We start from the raw sequence: 19,258 nt of genomic DNA, 5'->3' as shown, positions 1-19,258 counted from the left end.
AGCTTCATGTGCTTCATGTTTAAAAGGCGCGTATACTTTTTTTAGTACGTCAATCAAGTAGAACTTACGGTTTTCGTAGCGCGGACGTGCGCGAATGGGCAGTCGCGTACGAAAGCACACATGCCGGATTTAACCAAATCGCGGCAATGTGTGTTCTCTTAAAATTAAAATCGTTCCGTAGTCACGCAACACATCAAACATGTCTGCGCTCAGGGTGGCTTCAAAACGTCAATATATATATAGCTCTATGGATACAACTGGTCTGGATCCCCCTTGCGGGTTGTGAAACAAGCATGGAAAATCCAAGGGATAGACACAGATGTGGATGAAACTTGCAAAGAAAAGGTTCTATCTAAAGCAGAGACGGTCAACAGTAACATAAACCATCCATTGAACAAATTTGTCATCAGACTTGGGTAGGAGATGGCAGTCACTTTGATGCAAACAAGCAGATACAATGTACCTCAACTCCTGATCCTCCATCCTATGCTGTCTGTCTCCTCAATGATCAGCTCGGATGTTAACTACACTATTAACTCTCTGCTAAAGATGATGTTAAGTCGATCTAATTTATAATCAGTTCATTTTTGTTTGAACCCTTACCAATAGACTGACATGACATAATATGAATTGCATTGAAGTGAATGAGAAAATTGCCCTTGGCTCTGCATGGTCTTGATGTATTTATGTTTATCCAACAGGTGGCTCATCTCGACCAGCGAATCAGAAATCTAGAAACAGAACTAAAGCAGTCACATGACCAGAGAAGGAAAACAATAGAGGAGGTATTTTTTATATTTAGAAGAGTTGGGTTGGTGCACACTTAAAGAGAGGAGAAAACAAGCCAGGCTCACCCCGCTGGCCCCCACGAGCCACCTCTCCGACGAGTGCCTCCTGCTCTGCACTTTGCCGTGCACCCAGAACACCGTCTTTCCACCAAGTCGGGGCCCCGTGCCGGGCCCCCACTGCAGCCGGGCGAGAGCCCCGCAGCCCCCCTCGGCCCCACTTTAATAACGGACCGGGTCTTCACGCTAACGCTCGTGGGGGACGGAGCGCCGCTGTACGAGATCAACAACAACTTGGTGGACATCTCCAGTGACCGCTTTCTAATACCTGCTCACGCCATACAAATAGTAGGAAGCTTCATAACTCACAGAGCCCGCTTGGGTATCCACAAAAGCGCATTCTTTCCAAGGACCATAGTAGAGTAGAATGCCCTTAATGACACATTAGTGAATGCACTATTAAAGCTTGAACAACTTCAAGCAACTGCTCCAACGAAATCCCATACCCCGCACAAGCCTGGCATCATACTCTCATCGAGTCTGGCTAGTACAAGAGTGAAAAAAACTAAATATTTCCACTGTTTGTTTTCACTGTTTGTGGTCTGGCGGACTTTGTAGCTGGTAGACCCTGATCGAGCTAGATCAGTTTGTGAGTCATACCTAGTGAAACCTACTTTGAATTGTACGGCAGGAAACCAGGTATCATGAATGGTCACTGCCATACATTTTCACTAGTGTATAAAAACTAATAATCTTTCTTTTGGGTTTCCTATTTGCAGGTTGGTGTCTTACAGTCCAGAATAAGGGACAAGCAAGGCTCTTCCAAGGACAGTCACCAGCTTCTGAAACAAGAGGTAACAACTGGTTGTAGGTTGCAATGTTTTGTACTGCTGGTCTACATGTACATATGTAGTTATAATTATTATTATAAATTAACGGTAAAACTTGAGAAGCGGGAGGAGAAGGGTCACATAATAAAAAGGAATATATTGCTTTGGTAAACACTCTTAAAATGAATGGCAATTAAAACTTTTTGGTTGGAAGCCTACAGCAGCTTTTGATAATACACATGGTTGAGAAACGTTTCACTTGGAAGTAACGTGGTTATGGAAACAAAGATGAAAGTTGTTATGCCCCAAAATTTGAATCTGAAAAGCAATACTGAAATCACGCTTCTGAGATTGTTTACTTCCTATTGAGGATTATTCTTACTGCGCGGAAACATAACCGCTCCAGGTTTTCAGCAATATCTCAAAAACGCAACCATTTGAAACGAAATTTTCACATTTTAGTTTTACTTTGAATAGGACTGAAACAATTGAATGTTTCCAAAAACCAAAGGTTTACTTTGCCTTTAAGTGGATGCGATTTTTATTTCAAATATCAAATTATAATAATAATAATAACAATAATAATAATAATAATATTAAGTTTTTATATCGCGCTTTTTGACTTCCTAAGGGTGTCCCAAAGCGCTTCAAATTATTACCTCTGGTCACTGGGCCTTAAATCATTCTTTAAACCATCTCAGCTTTCTGGGGAGTATACAGCCTTGTGCAACAAATGCGCTACTCGGCTAAATATATCACAAGAACAATCTCTGCCTTCACAGGTACCCATTTACCCATGGGTGAAGACAAGCAATTATAGTTAAAGTATCTAGCTCAAGAACACAAGTGCCTCGACCGGGATTCGCACCTACACTCGCTTGAATTTGGTGCTCTTATCCACTCGGCCATGACACCCACTAAGTTATAAACCACAAGGAAAACTTACCAGGTAAAGTTTCAATAAATGATTTGCACCTCTCGATAATTCCAACAGCTTACCAGACGTGATGATACAATCCAGCAGCTGAGGAAGGATGTCCTGAGCCTACAGGAGCGACATGATATTACACTGACAGAGGTGTGATCAATTTGCTTTGCTTTTAAGTTGTATGAATGCTGTGGAAGAATGTGGTCTAACGCTAACTTGCACTCAGTTTGTGTTGTGGTATTTTATTTATTTGTTTGTTTAAAAAAGAGCGGCCAGCATTTTCTGTTGCCATAAATTTGCAATGATGTATGCTTTGAAAAGTTGTGTTGTTGGTTTTATGTTTGCTATTTTGTTATTGGTTTTCCTTCTGACCTGTACTTTGATCTCTTTATGGGAATGGAAGTACATGTAGGTCAAACCTTGCGGCCGTTTTCGGACGCTATGGCCATTTTGGTACAAGCCGCTTGTGGCCACCATTCTGTAAGCGCAAAAATCCATAGCGAGCAGCGCCATGACACTGGGCCCAGCACATTGTACTCTTGATACTATCCTTGCACAAATTTCTATCAGTAGGTCAAACCTTGGGGCCATTTGCGGCTGCTATGGGCATTTTGTTGCAAGCCGCTTGTGGCCGCCACTCTGTAGGCGCAGAATTTCACGGTCAGTAGGCAGCGCTATGACCCTGGGCCCTTCAATTGTTCTTCTCTCACTGACTACCTTGCACATGTTTTCTATCAGTTGGATTCACAGAAGAGAAGGGCACATGGATTACAACAACAGGTGGACAGGCAAACTAACGAGGTATATTAACACCCAACACACCCACCGTCCCCCCTCCCCCCCTCCCCCTCCCTTCCCAAAGCCAAAGGAAAAAAAAAAAAAACATCCATGAAATGGTCATCTTGTCAAGCTGCAAATAATAATATACATTTCTGCCTTTTTGCAATCAATTAAAAGTTTCATTGAACAATTAGAATGTGCTGTGGCAAGCTGCTTATCAAGCAAATTACCATATGGTATTATACCCCCAAAATGGTAAATGACTGGGGGAAAATAGCTCACTTATTTTGCACATGTTACTGGCCAAAATTTCATGCCATATACATTGCTTGTGACTCGTATTTAGCTGTTGTTTACTTAGCATCACAAATGGAGTGGAGGCTTGGCCGGTAATCTGATTTTACTATTAAGCAAGAATTCTTTTGCTTAAGCAATATTTTGTGCTTAATCAGTTCTATGAAACTGGCCCCTGTGCTTGATGTCATAAAGCTGTTAAGCAGAAAAGTTTTAGCATTGAATGAATCATGAATCAGGTCTATAGTCACAGTCGAATGTTTTTGGTTGAAAAATCATGCAAATCATATTACTTCAAAGGAAGCTTTTACTATCAACAGCTGTGCTTCTCAGCAAGTTTAGTTTTTATGGTCATTAATTTTAGGATTGCCAATCTATGACCCTACCTTTACATTTGTAAGTTATTGTGATTTGTTCATTCATGGAAAAAGATGAATGCTCTATCATAAAAGCTAAATTTACATGCATGATTTCAGTTTTATTATTTTTGTACACTATTTTTATCCAGAATTTCCCCCACAATCAATCAGGCATTCCACCAAACTGTTTCACAATCATTGTAAGTGAACAATGATTTTCCAGTGTTTACATTGGCAGTGCATGTTTTATGTCTCAGTGTCATTTGTTTTCCCCTTATATGTCATAATCAGTTGGAAGCACAACAGAGAAATGTCCGCAATCTACAAGATCAGATGGAAAAGAAATCCAGACAGGTACAAGACCTAGAAACTGTAGTGCTCAGCAATAGATATACGTATTAAGACAGATCATTTTTTAGTCGGGTGCCCGGCTAGTAAAGACAAATCTGTTTGTCACTCTTAAACTCTTCTGTGGAAATTGTGACAAAACATGTAAAAAGTTCCCACATGACCAGTTTAAATCTCGCCTGCCAGAAAGGCACTGGAATGTTCAAGATCACTGTTTTTGTAAAAAAAAAAAAGGTCCATTTGTGCATCCAGTAATGCCTAATACAATAAACTTTTTAAGAAGTGATCACTCAACTTTGAATACCGGACCGGACATTAATTGAATTAAGCAAAAATCCTACAGGCCTTAACTGACTTGGATGCCGAAGAGGCCATGGTCTTGTTGCCCTAGTTAGTGCCTCTTGAAATGTTTCACATGGACTGTACGCTTTTCCAGTGGTAGTTCTTTGTGAAAAGTGAAAATGGCTTTGCCCTCTTTATAACAAAAATCCCGTCCTGTTCTTTGTGTTATTATTTTGTTTTTATTTCATGTATTATTTGTTGTGAGTGTTTGAATCTCAACGGATTTGTAAGTAGTCCATTCATACAAAGTTCACGTTGCACTATGAATTGAATTAACAATTAACAATGATGTCAGTTGGTCTTGAGTAAGAAAAATTATTTGGAGTTATAGTTACATGCATGATTCAAAGTAACGTTGTGCATTAATGTGTCATTGATTTGCATTTCATGCGGGTAAAACATGAATCGCATTTGCTCGTGCTCGTTGCTCATTCATAAAGCAATATTGGCTCAAGAAAAGTGATATGCATGAATTTCATGTTTTAAATTCAGGGCCAAGTTTGCAATGTTCATCCAAGATTTATTCATGTTTTGTCTTGCTGACTTGGAAATATTCTTTTTTTTTTTTTTTTTACTCCACACTTTTTGCCTGCGTACATGTGCATATTATTCATTACGAATTCTATTAACGGATATTTGGGAGATTCCCGGGGATGGTGAGCGGAGGCAGGCGTAATAATTACAATGATAATAATTCTGGAGTCTTATGCAGTGCACATTATGTATCTACCATTATGGTGTTCAAGGCACTTGAGCAAGGAGGAAAATTTTCAGATTTGTGAAAGTTTTTTTTAATTGTAAGGCAGATTTATGTTGCACCATATCAGGTTTTAGAAGGTGTGCAACATACTCGACAGTCACTGCCAGAAACACTGTGGTAACCCCTTCTCTAAGCGGTATGAGTTACTGGGTTCTTTTGCTTACATTACACAACACACACAGGACTTACGAATTTATGTATCATATGAATGACGAAGCAATAAGTGTCTTTCTTAAGGTCACAAATGTAAAGACCACATCTCTTACCCACACTCTGCTGATCAGAAACACCAGAGCTTGAGTCCAGTGTGCTTGACCTCTTGTCCACCAAGCTTGACCTCTTGTCCACCTAGCTTAATCACAATCTGGAATACTGAATTTAGCAGCAGCTTTGGGTAGATGCAATTGTGTACTCACACCAGACCCCTCGTCTGGGGGTCGAAGTCTCTACCCTTCTTTATTGTGTATTCTCACTCCTTCACTTGACCCCCTGATACACCACACAGTTTCAGAAGAATGAGGCCGAGACCCACAACCTTGAGGAGGACTTAGCCACAGTGAGCCGGCAGCTCCAGTCAGCCCTGGAAGAGTCCTCCATGAAGGAGAGATCAATGAGGGAGTTACAGAAAGATCTTGGTCTGAGCCAGACTCGATGCAACGAGCTGAAGGCACAGGGGGAGAAGCTGAAACAGCAGGTGTCCACTCTGACTGCGGCCTCAAAGGATGCAAGGAAAGCACTCACTGAAGAGGTAAACAAGTACAACAGTTAAGTTTACTTGATATTGGACATTGGACTTACGTTTGTTGCTGTACAAACCTACATGTATATAATGTTCAATATCCAATATTGATGTAAAAGGTAAACATTCAATGCACAAACCTATCTGAATGTTCAATATCCAATATTGATGTAAAAGGTAAACATTCACTGCACAAACCTATATGAATGTTTAATATCCAATATTGATGTAAAAGGTAAACATTCACTGCACAAACCTATATGAAAGTTCAAAATCCAATATTGAATAAAAGGTAAACATTCACTGCACAAACCTATATGAATGTTCAATATTCAATATTGATGTAAAATGTAAACATTCACTGCACAAACCTATATGAATATTCAATATCCAATATTGATGTAAAATGTAAACATTCACTGCACAAACCTATGTCAATGTCCAATATCCAATAGCGATGTTCATGAGCGTTAATTTGGGCAAAAATAATTTAAGTAACCAGAAACAGAGGTCAGGCATTTTTCTTGGTTTTTCTTTGTTGACTTGTTTAAAAGAAAAATGCTATCATACATTTCAGAGTTTATTTTACGGCCCTCTACCAACTGAACTATCTAGCCCTACGTATGTTGGCTGTCTCCCTATTTTGTCAATATCTTTGTTCGGGTTAGCCAGTCAAAAGCCATACATGTACAACCGATGACTGCTGTGTAGCCAGGGATCACACCCAAGTTTATGATACAACCTGGGAAGCGACAGCCAGGGGCTCACCTTAATAGAGTGCAACTTTTTCTTTCAGATATCAAGTAATTTACCAAGGCAGTCAGTTTCCCTTGTGGTTTATTATTTGATAGCAGTAAATTTACGATATTCAATCTCTCGTACACATGTAACACTTTCCTCCATCTACCCGCACAAGGGACCTTCTCCCTCCTACTAGATATGGGAGTCATTCTCGCAGTCCACGGAGTGCCAATAATTTCTCCTGGTTAAATACAAGAACCTCACGTGTCCAAAAAAGTCCCATTCCTTATTTTGTTAATTTACTCAATAGGTAGTGCTTTCGTTTGTGTGTGATGTTCTGATGGTGGCCTCCTTGTAAACTTTGATATAGCCTCCAATGGCGATACATTATTTTTTAGCTAGCTGTATATTTAGCTGTTCCGACCTACCGTCGGAACAGGTATTGTTTTCGTCGAGATTTTTATTATTTTATTATTATTATTATTATTATTATTATTATTATTATTATTATTCTTTGTTTCCGCCTAAAACCCCATTGCGTTTGTACAGCATTTTTGTTCAGGCCCCGTCTCCTAAAGTATAAGGATAAAAGAGTTAAATCATATATCAAATTGAAGCTTAGAACATAAGCTTTACTCTAATAAAAAAGTGTAAACATTCTTCATTAATTAACCACGTGGTCTTCATTTGAATTTTTAATTTGTAAACTTGATGCAGTCACTTTCATGTTACTGTGAAATATTCTCTTTGGTAATACAACACGGTATGTACCTCTATGAGTTGTTGACTTCTTGAGAGGAGTCTATACTATTTTGTTTCCTACCTGCGTTTTGGACACATTACTCTGTACACGCACAACGTACGGAGGTTAAGGATTTTCGTTATAACGTGCGTTAAATTTTGTCCTTGTTTTTCTAACCGCGTTCATGGGTTTTCGTTAAAACGAACGTGCGTAATTAGATAGGGGTTTTTGACGACATCGACGTCGTCGTCAAAAAAACCCTAAAGGCATCTAATACTACATTTCAACGCTACTTACATGACTCAATAGTTATAGGCGTTAGCAGTTCATATTTAGTGACATTGGTCGCAAAATCATGAAACGAGAATTATTTCGCCGGATCATAATCCCCTCTGTTGATGCACACATGTAAAAACCCACCATTTTTGCATCGTGCCCTTCTAGCCTAGTGGTCATCAGTCGCGACTACACATCTGAGAATTGCGAGTTCGAATCTCTGTCCGAATTTTTTAACCGTGACCTCAACTTGACCTCTACTTCTGGGTGAACCCAAAGTGGAAACAATATCGATTTTCAAACTTTTTTCAGTTGAGACTCCTTTGGCGTTGGAGATTAGCCTTAGGTTACTGTTACCCCATGTCGACCTCTACTTCCGGGTCAACCGGAAGTGGCACCATAACTCAAGACACTATTCAACATGTTCAAACTTGTTTTCAGTTATAGACTCCTTGGTCATTTTAGCACATAATCCAAGCAAAAGAACACGGAACAGCTTTGTGTTTGTTCACAAACATCTAATGTTTAGTTGTGTATGTAACTATTTTTGTATGTAAACTATTTTTTTTACTTTAATTTGGTCGTTGGTCACAAATGTAAAAAGAAATAAACTATCTATCTATCCATAAAGGTTGCAGAGAGGCATGACATCATTATCAACCTAAGGAGCGAGTTGGCCATATTAGAAGAGAAACACCAAGAGAGTCTTATCCAAGTCATGCATAGAGGGGACATCATGCAACAACTCAGATTAGACCTGAAGAAGACGACCACAGAGGTAAACAAAACTCTCCCAAACCCCCCTTCCCTAGTGGTGGATATATTTCATAGATCCTCTCTTGCCTTTATAGATAATAATAATATCAACTTCCTATATAGCGCTTTTTAAAGGAACGTTGCAGAATTGGTGAGAAAACCAAAAACGCAAAGATCACAGATATACATTCAATTCACTACTGATCTTGCCCTTCCACAGCTTTCTTAAATCACTTAGATTTTCTGTCTGCCAAGCTCATGAATCTATTGTACAGTACCTTTAGCTGAATTACTTGTGCAATATTTTAAGTTGTTTAATTTATCAACAAGTTTACTTTTTATTTATTTATTTATTTCCTTTTATTGTTTATCCTTACCTTATCGTTATTTCTACTTATTTATTTTAATTTTCTTTTTGTATTCTTATTATATATTTATTATTTGCTATTGGTTGTATAATTATCTGTTTTTTTAATGCTTTGTGTACTACATGTATATTATGTTAAATCTATATTAATTTTATTGTGTACCCCAGATGTGGGGCAACAGATCTATGTATTTGCTTTTGTTGTCCCTTGCCCATCTCGGGGTATTATTGTCAATGTATTATGTTTTGTACTGTTATGGCAAATAAAATAATAATAATAACATCAAACTTACACGGTATAATGATGATGATAGTAGAAAACCTCCCTTGAAATATTTCTGCCTGAAATGTCACATTTGATGAGAAATAAGTAATTTAACTTTGTGTTTGGAGTTTATCGCTCAGTGAGCATTTTATTGTTATTACTTTTTGCATCAATGTCATGCAAAAATGTGTAATCGGTTTGTCACTATTATCTCGTGACCCAGATGGCTGATCAATCTCAAACTTCTACAGGTTTGTTAGTTTATGTACAATGTATATGGTGGATTACATGTACATAAAGTGCTTACATTGCCAGCAACTGTTTTGTTTTTTAGCAAAATCAATTCTGTAATGGTTCTTTAAAACTTTGCAATTGTATCCACTGTTTGTACATCAAGGTTAAAAAATGACTGTTTGGCCCCTTTATTTCACGTAGCATTTCAAGCAATCCATCTTTATACATGTACTATGTCAGTTATGAGCAAATCTGTGATCATTTATATCTTCACTGTGCAATACCAATGTTGTGCACACCCTTCAAGATGTAAAACTTTCAAAAAGTATTTCACAGAATTTCACCTCACACTATTCATTTACAATGATTATTTTTCTTCACATTCTCTCATAACTTAGTTGGAAAACGCCAAGGAGGAACTCTCACAGACCGAGGGAGAAGCAAGTGAGCGAGCGGCCAAACTGCAGGCAGAACTGGTCATCAAAGAGGGCGCACTTCAAGCCACTAAAGCAGAGCTAATGAGCTTCCAGGATAATGTATCAAAGAGCCAATCACAAGTAAGCTTTCGGTTTAATTTGATGCGATCAAGCTAAATGATTCGTTTGTCGTAAATTATCATTATAAAACATTCCAACAGGGGTAAAATTTTAATTCATTCTCTCGCATTTATTCATTCTCTCACATCTTTTGCCGTTTTTACTTTCACAACGTTTGGATCAATTGCAGTATCAACATGGGACTTAACCAGCAATAAAGCATTAATTTTGGTCTTTTCAAATGTACAAAAAATGAAGAGCTATTTTGAATTTATTTGAGACCCATTTATGTTGCACCTTGTGTTTTGTGGGTTATGGTTAACAATGGGGTTATGGGTAAGGGTTTGGGTTTTGTAAAGGGTTAGGGTTATGGTTATAGGGTCTATGTCCACAGATTTACATTAAACTTACACAGTTTGAAGATTATGATAGTAGAAAGCTTCCCTTGAAATTTTCATTACTGAAGTGCTGTAGTTTTTGAGAAATGAGTAGTTTTTGAGAACTTTTAGCATGTAAAATCGTATTAACCAGTTATGCTATGGTTATGGTATAATGTCATAACTGGTTAATGGGATTTTACATGCTAAAATAATTTGTTGTCTTCCTGAGACGAAAATTATTGTGTGACTTGTTTTACTCATTTCTCAAAAAACTACAGAACCTCAGTTCGCAATATTTGAAGGGAAGCTTTCCACTATCATTACCTTCAAACCCTGTAAGTTTAATGTAAATCTGTGCACATTTTGAAAAAGTACCCGAATCCTTTAAGGGTTATTGGTTATGTAATTAATTAATTCTTATAAAAATGTTACAACTCCAATCGCTCTGATATATTTCTATTTGAAATATCATACTGGTGATGTATGAAAAAAGTGTTCCTTGTGAAGTCATAACAACTTTTCCCACTCGTCTGTGCAGGTTCAAAATCGAGAGGAGACCATTCAGCGATTGCAGAAGCAAGTACTGGAGTTCCAGGGTGAATCTGGAAGGAGAGAAAACATTGTACAGACCCTGGAGGCTGGAGTCACATCTGCTCATGAAGAGAAGCGCAGACTGGTGGAAGAGGTAAGACCATGCGCTACATGTATCAAAGGGATGCAGGGATGAGATTCTTTCACCTTTTGGCGGAATTCTGACTTTCATGTCTTTAAATAATAATATTAATAATAATATGACTTGTAATGCGCACGTATCCACACTGCTGGGTGTTCAAGGCACAGTAAAAACAAAACAAAAACAAAGAAAAACAGACAAAACAAAAGTAGTCCTTGAAAACCTGTGACATAAGATAAGTTTTGAGAAGAGATTTGAATTGTGTGGTACAAAGACAAGATCTAAGATTAAGTGGTAGAGAGTTCCAGATGCGCGGCGCAGCTGAAGAAAAAGACCTGTCACCCCATGAGTGTCGAGTCTTGGGTTCAATGAGGAGAAGCATGGAACTTGATCGGAGATTCCTTGATGGAGTGTAAACTTGAAGCAGTTCAGATACATTTTGTATATAGTGGGGAGCCTTGCCATTTAGAGCTTTGTGGGCAATGAGCATCAGCTTGAAGATGATACGTTGAGAGATAGGGAGCCAGTGAAGTTGGGGTGATAGAACAGTCTTTGTTTTTAGATCAGACTTTTTATAAAATCTCTAACTTTGGCAAACTGACTTTCAAACCTTTCACTTTCAAAAATTTAAATTGACAACAGCAGCGGAAGAGCCGTATTCTTTCTTTATTCGTTCCCCGGGCAAGTAAAAAAAATTGTTCTTTGTCAAAGAGATATTGACATTAACGTATAAGTTTGTGACTCTTTCTTCCATGTGTGATACATCAATACGAAGGTGAGTTAGGAAACACATAACTTGAATTTCCAGGGTGGTCTAATCTCAACCTCGTTCTGAGAATGCTATTTATAACCTCTTAATCAAAAACACATTTCTCTAACCTCATAATAATTTTACAATGTGTGTCATTGCAAAAGTTCTGTACAACTGATACACAAAATCACAAATCCATAAAAATGTTTGTTGATGAAAAAATTATTATAAGGGCAGAAACTAGGGGATTAGATCATCAAAAAAGACTTCTAATTATTGGACAGCACTACATACAAAGTGTTATCCTCTGTAATTTATGAACCCCCTAGCTTGGTCGGAAAAAGAGCTCCCTATCTCAGATGGAGTCTGAGTTGAAGAAGACTAAGCAACAGTTACAGGATGCTATGGAGGAGAGTGGACGTCTGGCTGCTAGAATCCAAGCAGCACAGATCACTGCACAAAGTGAACAGGATGTCATGTCTATTGAGGTAACCAGACTACTGTAATTCTCTCTTCAATAGAATGAAACAAACAGTCTGATATCAAGTAGAATTTGAAAATTTGTATAGTGGTTTGCAGTACATGTAGCTTCATGTGTAATCTGAAAAGATGTGTTGGATCTGAAAAGAATCGATAGTTGACAGCAAATTGCTGCGATCAATGCTCTGATCGTCTTTTGGAGAAATTAATCTGTCCCTCACCTTCAAAAGCTTCAAAGCAATAGTATGACTATGTAATCCAAACATTCTTATGTCAGTTAATACAATAAATGGTATAAAACACAGCCAGTGCACATCGGTAATGGTGCCGTTTTATAATGTGGAAGAAATTTTGTATTTATTTATTTGTCTTTATCTTAATTTCTTTTAACTTTGGGGTTGTAAAACCAAGGTCTCTATAAACTATAATCACTGTACTAGCCAATATCCGAGATAAAGAGAAGACACTGATGGAATTTGTAATTTTAGATTTCGGAGGGAAAATTGCAGAGAATTATTCAAAGGGAAAACCAACACAGTCAGGTTAGGGACTGAATGCCAAATCGACACAGTGCCCCCCCCCCCCCGACACAGTGAGATTTGAACCAGGGTTCTAGACGTGGAAGGCGAGGAAAGACACCACTACTCCAACCCGACTCAACCCAACCCACTCAATAATCTTTTGCGTACATCTTATCTTATATTTGAAGGTATTGCGTCGGGATGAGGCAGTGCAGAGAATGAAGAATGAGCAGACAGCACTCAGGGAGCAACTTGTCAAGTCAGAGGAGAAACTTTCTAAGCAGGTAAAGAATATAAGAATGTTATTGTGTCGAAAATCTTTCAAAACCTTGTCCACAAAAAGCTGTTAACCCTAACAGTGTGTAATGTCATTTGTTTTAAGCTTTGCATTTTTAGTAAGAAGTAACTACCTTTGCAGTCATGTTTACTCCTTGGTGAAGAGAAGTGGTTATGGTTTAAAAAGGCATCATATAAAAGAAACGACTCTTGTGGCTAGAATTCTAGCCACAAAGTGCAGATTCAGCCTTTAATTCATGAAGGAAACAAATTGGCGCACTTGGTTTCAAAGTTCAAAAACACCTGAGACTTGTACAGGCCATTTAAATAATTTTAGGTTTGCGTTTTTTCCTCTAACATGTCTAAGCAAAGCTTTTTTTTTAACATTTTCTACCGAAAGGAGATGGCCTTAGAACAAATGAAACATCAGAACAAGATGGCCCAGAATGAGATCAAGAACAAGGAGGAGAATATAGCAAACATGGACAGGCAGCTGCAAGACATGAGGCACATGCACACTGGTGCCAGGGATGAAGTAAGAATACATCGGTTCACTACTTCACATCAGGCCAAAATTTTGTGGCTTTGCTTACCGTTAGCAAAGGGGTTACCAGGGATTTTTTTTTGTGGGCGTGCGTACTTCATGTTACTAGGAATTTGTCGCTTACACAGCTTGGGCAGAAATTTTGTATTTATTTGATATGGTCAACATTTCTTCACAAAGGTATTGGGCAATAAAGGCATTGTTATTTTTTTGAAAAACAAAGACCAAAGGGCTTGTCTGGCCGTGAATTTGCTGGCCTGAAACTGAAAACACTGGCCTTTGGCCTGTGGTCCAGTGATAATTTCCAGCGTTGCATTTATCTTGTTGCCAATTACAAATTTGCATGTCTGCACTCAATGTACATGTATCACAAAAATGTGTGAATTTGAATGCATGTAAATGAAATTGAATGAATTTTTGCTGAAATTGGATGGACAAACCTATATGTTTAAGAATACCCTTAAGAAGTTGCACAAGCAAATGCGTTTGGGACTTTATTTTTCAGGTTGAACGGCTAGAGGAAGCACTGCAGGAGCTGAATAGTGAGTTCCAGATTCTACAGTCAAATGAAGAGAGCCTCAACCATAAGGTAACATTTCTCAGACACTGACGTACTTTCCTTTATTCATAGACTGTATGGTTTAGCTCTCTGTTTTGATGAACATTTTAATACCCTTTTCACTAGTTGTCTAATTTGATAATGTACTATTTTATTTTGTATATATTTCTGGTTATGAAACAGAGGATGCCTTGTAGTGAATTAAACCACTGTTCATGTACATGTAGCTTGCAAGCTTGAGGAAACTAGTATGTCAGGGTGAATGCTATGTGAACCAGAAAAAAAAAACCACTGGAGTTAACCCCATACGTTATTTTGTTCTGGGTATTTTTATGAGCTCTACCAATCCTAGAACACAGTACCTACAGCTTAATTTCCCATCTGAAGGTGAAGCAATTATGTTAAACTATCTTGCTCAACGATACAATGTGCCACAACAAGGACTTCAACCCATACTCTGTTGCTCAGAAACACCAGAGCTTGAGTCCTTGCTCTTAATCGCTCGGCCACAACACATCATTTTCTTTTCATGAATTGAATTAAAAATGGCCAGCATGTCATTGTAGAATTCTATGTACTTTTCATTAACAGGCATGCAACTTTTCAGCTGATTTTCTTCTGTTTTTCTGTACTGCCAATATTAATAATATCAAACAAACTTGGTAACAAAATGTGTGTGATTCCTCTTGTTTACACTCAGCGTATCTCAGGAACTGGGTTAAAAACTTTCCCATGTTTGTTTCGCTTTTTCTCGTTCAGGTTCAGATGAAAGAGGATGCAATTTCTGAATTGACAGCGGACGCCGAGACGCTTCATCAGCAGCATAAAGAATTCCTGGCCAAGGTACACATCCTCATTTCCATGTGTTTATTTCTTAAATTCATTTCTAGAAAAGGTCAATATATTAGCATGTTCCAGAAGGCCAACCATCATTAGGACACCAGGGCTCAATTTCACAGAGCTGCCGAAGCAGAAAATATTGCTTGATTAGTTTCTGCTCAGCAGAAATGAACAGGATATCGGTCACAAATTGTACATGTGACATAGCAGTTTGGCTAGTAACCTTGTTTTTGTAGGCACTATTTTGTTGTGCTTAGCAACTTTTTGTGCTTAACCAGCTCTATGAAATTGGGCCCGGCAAGTACTGTACTGTTTCCATTTTCTTGAATCCTGAATATTTTGTGCTGTCTACAGATTGCTGAGCGTGATGACGTTCTTCAAAAGCTGAACACTGAGCACACTAAACTCAAGAATAGAAGCCAGGAGAAAACCAGCGAGGTATAACCATCTCTGTTCAATATTAAAGATGTTAGTTTTGCATCAGGGATAAAAAAAAATGTACTTTGTTTTTACCCTAACACCGATGCACTGTATACTTGGTACTTCCTGGGTTCTGTGAATAAAATCCACAGGCCAATCACTTGGGTGGGATTCGAACGCACTACCTTTGCATTGCTAGAGCAGATGTTATCACTAGACCACTGCACTACATGTAGCACAGTGGCTAGAGGCAGTTGAATCCTATGTGTTACCAGTTGGTACTGCAACAATTTAAATGTAACAGATGTCAGTTTTGCATCACAGATACACAAAATAAGTTGTTTTTATCCTTACACAATTGTGTATTAAGCACTGCATACTTCCAAGATCTGTGAAATAAAACAGGCATGGGAGACTTCCTCCTTTTAGCTGATTTCCTTTTTTGGGGGGTTTTGATTTTTTGTCTTTATTTTATTCACATTATTTGTACAAAAGTATATAGGAATATTATCTTTTTCTCTTTTTTCTTGCCCGGTTTTCTTTTTTCCTCTTTTTCATGGATAGTTACTCACATGCCTGAAAAACGTAGGCAAGTGACATTTCAAACCTCACAACATTAAAAGTAGTGTGGCTACCAAAGCTCAGAAAATATACACCCTTTCCACTGAGTAGGTGTGTTTACATTGAATTACTGCAGTCAGAAGCCCTACTGGCGTGTGCATGATCCAATTACATGTAAGTCCTGTTTTGGAAAAGGGATTACATGGAGATAACAGGTGTGAGTTGCCAGAGGAATACGATGTTATAAATCTGGCATCTTTCTTTAATGTAGCTTTCCCATAATGTGTTATCTTGTCACAGATTCAGCGCCAGACCAACATGATGAAGAGACTTGAAGACTCCATCACTAAATCGCAGCTTGACATGGAGGAAATGAGGAGGAAGAACCAAGAAGAGGTGGGTGGAGTGTAGCATTAATAAGAAGACGCTTATCGTCTGACATAAGTGCCAATAATTTATTTTGTTGTACTGATGAACTGTTGTCTGTTTTAACATGAGAACAGGGTAAACTAATTATTTGATGATTTTGTTAAAGAAACCTTTTACTTTGTAGGTATTTGTTTACAAGGAGCCCTCTCTGTTTTCGCTGCAAATATTCACAAGAGTTGAGCACAGCTCACAGCTCAACTACTGCGAACTATTCATTTATTTGTGACGGTGTAAGCTCTCTATGCATAGTGTTAAGCCCTCTGTGCACAGTGTTACCATGGTGTATGGGTGTCTTTTGGCCACCTGTTTTAAATTTGGACACCCAGTTCTATTTGTCATTTACATTTATATGTATTGTAAGTGAACAATTTGGACACCTAGTTTTTAAATTTCCAGCAAATTTAAACACCCTTTTACCTACTCCTGGCTAACACGTTGACCTATGGCAGTACTTTTAGTACACAGGATAATTTTTAGAAATTGTCTTCCTCCATGATCGTTTTTTTTCTTTCTTGTTCTTATATAAAATAAAATAAAAATTGCAGGTTTTTTAAGCATTCTCATTCCAGTAAACATAAATCCAAAAACTTTTTTAAAATACTTTTATTATTGGAATTGTTGGTAGTGGAAATGGTAGATACATTATGTTTTTACCAGAAACATTTGTAGTTGTCGTTGGATGACTTTTACTGTGCCTTTATTTTGGCTGCATTACCCATTTTGAGACCGAAGTGGCCACAAGTGGCTGGTACCACAAACAGTCACAAGACCTACCTCAAAACAATTCAAAATAATTGTACATGTACATATGTAAGTGCTTTAAAATGCTGCGTTAACAAGACTAATTATAACTGATCGAGACCCAATAGACAAACCCCAACATATAATCATTGCGTCATGTGCGTGAACAAAATATGTTGTGTGATACATATCCTTATTAGCCGTTTTTAGCTCTTGCCTGTATACTGAACTTATATCTTGGAGAGGTTTTAGCCTACTTTGTGATGAAACAAAACAGTGTGTTCCTGTTTCTGAATTCAATGTTATTTTTCTGTCTCCTCTATTTATATTCGCTTTCGGTAAATCTTCTGGATTATCTTCATCTTTTTGTCCGGCTGCAAATTGTGGATTCTGGTTTGATCAATTCCCTTTTTGAACCGATGCATGTTTCTTTGTAAAAACATATTCCTCTTTTTATTTTTGTTCAATGTTTTTATGCATTTTTTTTGTGGATCATTTTGTTTCCTTCGTTGTGTTTCGGTTTGTTCAACTCGTTTTTTTAAAAACATTTATTTGCCTTACCGTACTGTTTTTTAACCTTTTTGTTTGTTTCCTACTTACACTTACGGCAAATAACTTCTCGATTAAATATGTACGGCTCATGACTATGAAACAAAACATTTTATGTTCCATCTTGTGTAAAAACATTAATGTTCACAATGCATGAAACGTTACGACCGACTGTCTGTATCTGTGACTGCCATCTTATGTCTGTACTCCCGTGCACCTTATTGTGCCAAAGCCTAAAACCATAATGAGAACTCAACTTCTACGAACGCTGACGGCCATTAGATGTAAAATCCTGCTGGCTACAGGGTTCATGAAATTACTGGAGGAGAGATACTTTATGTCAGACAAATCGCCACTGGAGACTCCTTTCCTATGACAATACTCAAATAAATTGGACAGATCGTAAAGGTGTTACACACGACTGGTGGAGCTTTTGAAATAAATTTTTCACATGTTAGTTTAATTGTATGTAGGCCTGGGCAATTAATGCAACTAGTGTCATAGTCGCAACTATTGGTGGTTAGTCAAGTCACGACTACTGTTTTTCAACTGTTCAATTCATCGTGCCGCCACAACTAGTACAACAAATAATCACAACTACATGTACCTGTTTGGTGAACTAATTGAGTCACTCTTTACTATTCATGACAACATAATTTACTTACAAAACACAGACATCAGTGACACAATCCTCCAGTCTTTTCAGCTTGAATTTTACTATATTGTGCTTGCAGAAAACTTTAAGTGTCATAATGCATCTTGAGATTGAAAAATTGGTCACGACTTGTGTCGTAGTTGCGACTATTTGAGTAGTCGAGTAGTAAGATTTCACTAGTCGCCTAGGCCTATTGTATGTAAATCTACATTTAAAAGGATTGAAACAATGAACAATTCAAAAAACCAAAGATATACTTTAAGAAATGTTTAGAAACTAGACAAACACATTTTTGATGCAAGTGGTCTTTGACCCTAAATCCCCATTAAACTTTCTCGAAAGATAATATTATTTTTTATGAAATTATTCTCTTTTGTACATATGTCTGATTTGTTTTCATTACTATTGACAGGGTAAACATTTATGCAAATTTAAGGGGAAATGAAGAAAACCAAAACTGTAATGTATATATTTAACAGAGGCTTGTGTTAGGTGACTTTTAATCAGAATATTTTCAAGTTTTCAAGTAATTATGTAGAGTTTTCCTCTGAGGTTCCAGGTACATTTATCTTCAAGCAAACTTGAATCCTTGAACTTGAATCCTCGATTCTCGGGATTGGTTGACCCGTAGTATACAAAGAATGTGATGCACACCCTGCGTATTGTGCTGTTTTGTTGTCCGCGTATTGCGCCAGTTTAAGCTTTACACACAATGAACAACTGTTGCACTATCTTTATGGAGACCCAGAACAAAACAAAAAAATGGGAACAGGACTCCGTAGGGGAATTTTATAAGA

The 19,258-nt window shown here is 37.8% G+C and overlaps 1 protein-coding gene across 6 annotated transcripts in view; it reads left to right on the top strand.

The window, feature by feature from the left end:
- The window catches only part of LOC117288793 (COP1-interactive protein 1-like), a 74,375-nt gene that overhangs the window by 30,317 nt on the left and 24,800 nt on the right, over positions 1-19,258 (top strand). For 3 of the 6 annotated variants that reach the window (XM_033769629.1, XM_033769634.1, XM_033769633.1), the window contains 16 exons: positions 702-785; positions 1,565-1,639; positions 2,610-2,693; positions 3,282-3,344; positions 4,268-4,330; positions 5,932-6,174; positions 8,556-8,702; positions 9,945-10,103; positions 11,001-11,147; positions 12,216-12,374; positions 13,076-13,171; positions 13,564-13,698; positions 14,213-14,296; positions 15,026-15,109; positions 15,461-15,544; positions 16,388-16,483. In XM_033769629.1, the coding sequence (XP_033625520.1) occupies positions 702-785; positions 1,565-1,639; positions 2,610-2,693; positions 3,282-3,344; positions 4,268-4,330; positions 5,932-6,174; positions 8,556-8,702; positions 9,945-10,103; positions 11,001-11,147; positions 12,216-12,374; positions 13,076-13,171; positions 13,564-13,698; positions 14,213-14,296; positions 15,026-15,109; positions 15,461-15,544; positions 16,388-16,483 (1,803 nt within the window). The remainder of the gene's footprint in view (positions 1-701; positions 786-1,564; positions 1,640-2,609; positions 2,694-3,281; positions 3,345-4,267; positions 4,331-5,931; positions 6,175-8,555; positions 8,703-9,944; positions 10,104-11,000; positions 11,148-12,215; positions 12,375-13,075; positions 13,172-13,563; positions 13,699-14,212; positions 14,297-15,025; positions 15,110-15,460; positions 15,545-16,387; positions 16,484-19,258) is intronic. The other 3 variants (XM_033769630.1, XM_033769631.1, XM_033769632.1) reach the window with 3 other exon arrangements.

Source organism: Asterias rubens, chromosome 4, assembly GCF_902459465.1.
Source record: "Asterias rubens chromosome 4, eAstRub1.3, whole genome shotgun sequence".
Lineage (NCBI taxonomy): Eukaryota > Metazoa > Echinodermata > Asteroidea > Forcipulatida > Asteriidae > Asterias > Asterias rubens.
Note: the sequence above shows the minus strand (reverse complement) of the source record. Positions and strands in the feature narration are given on the sequence as shown.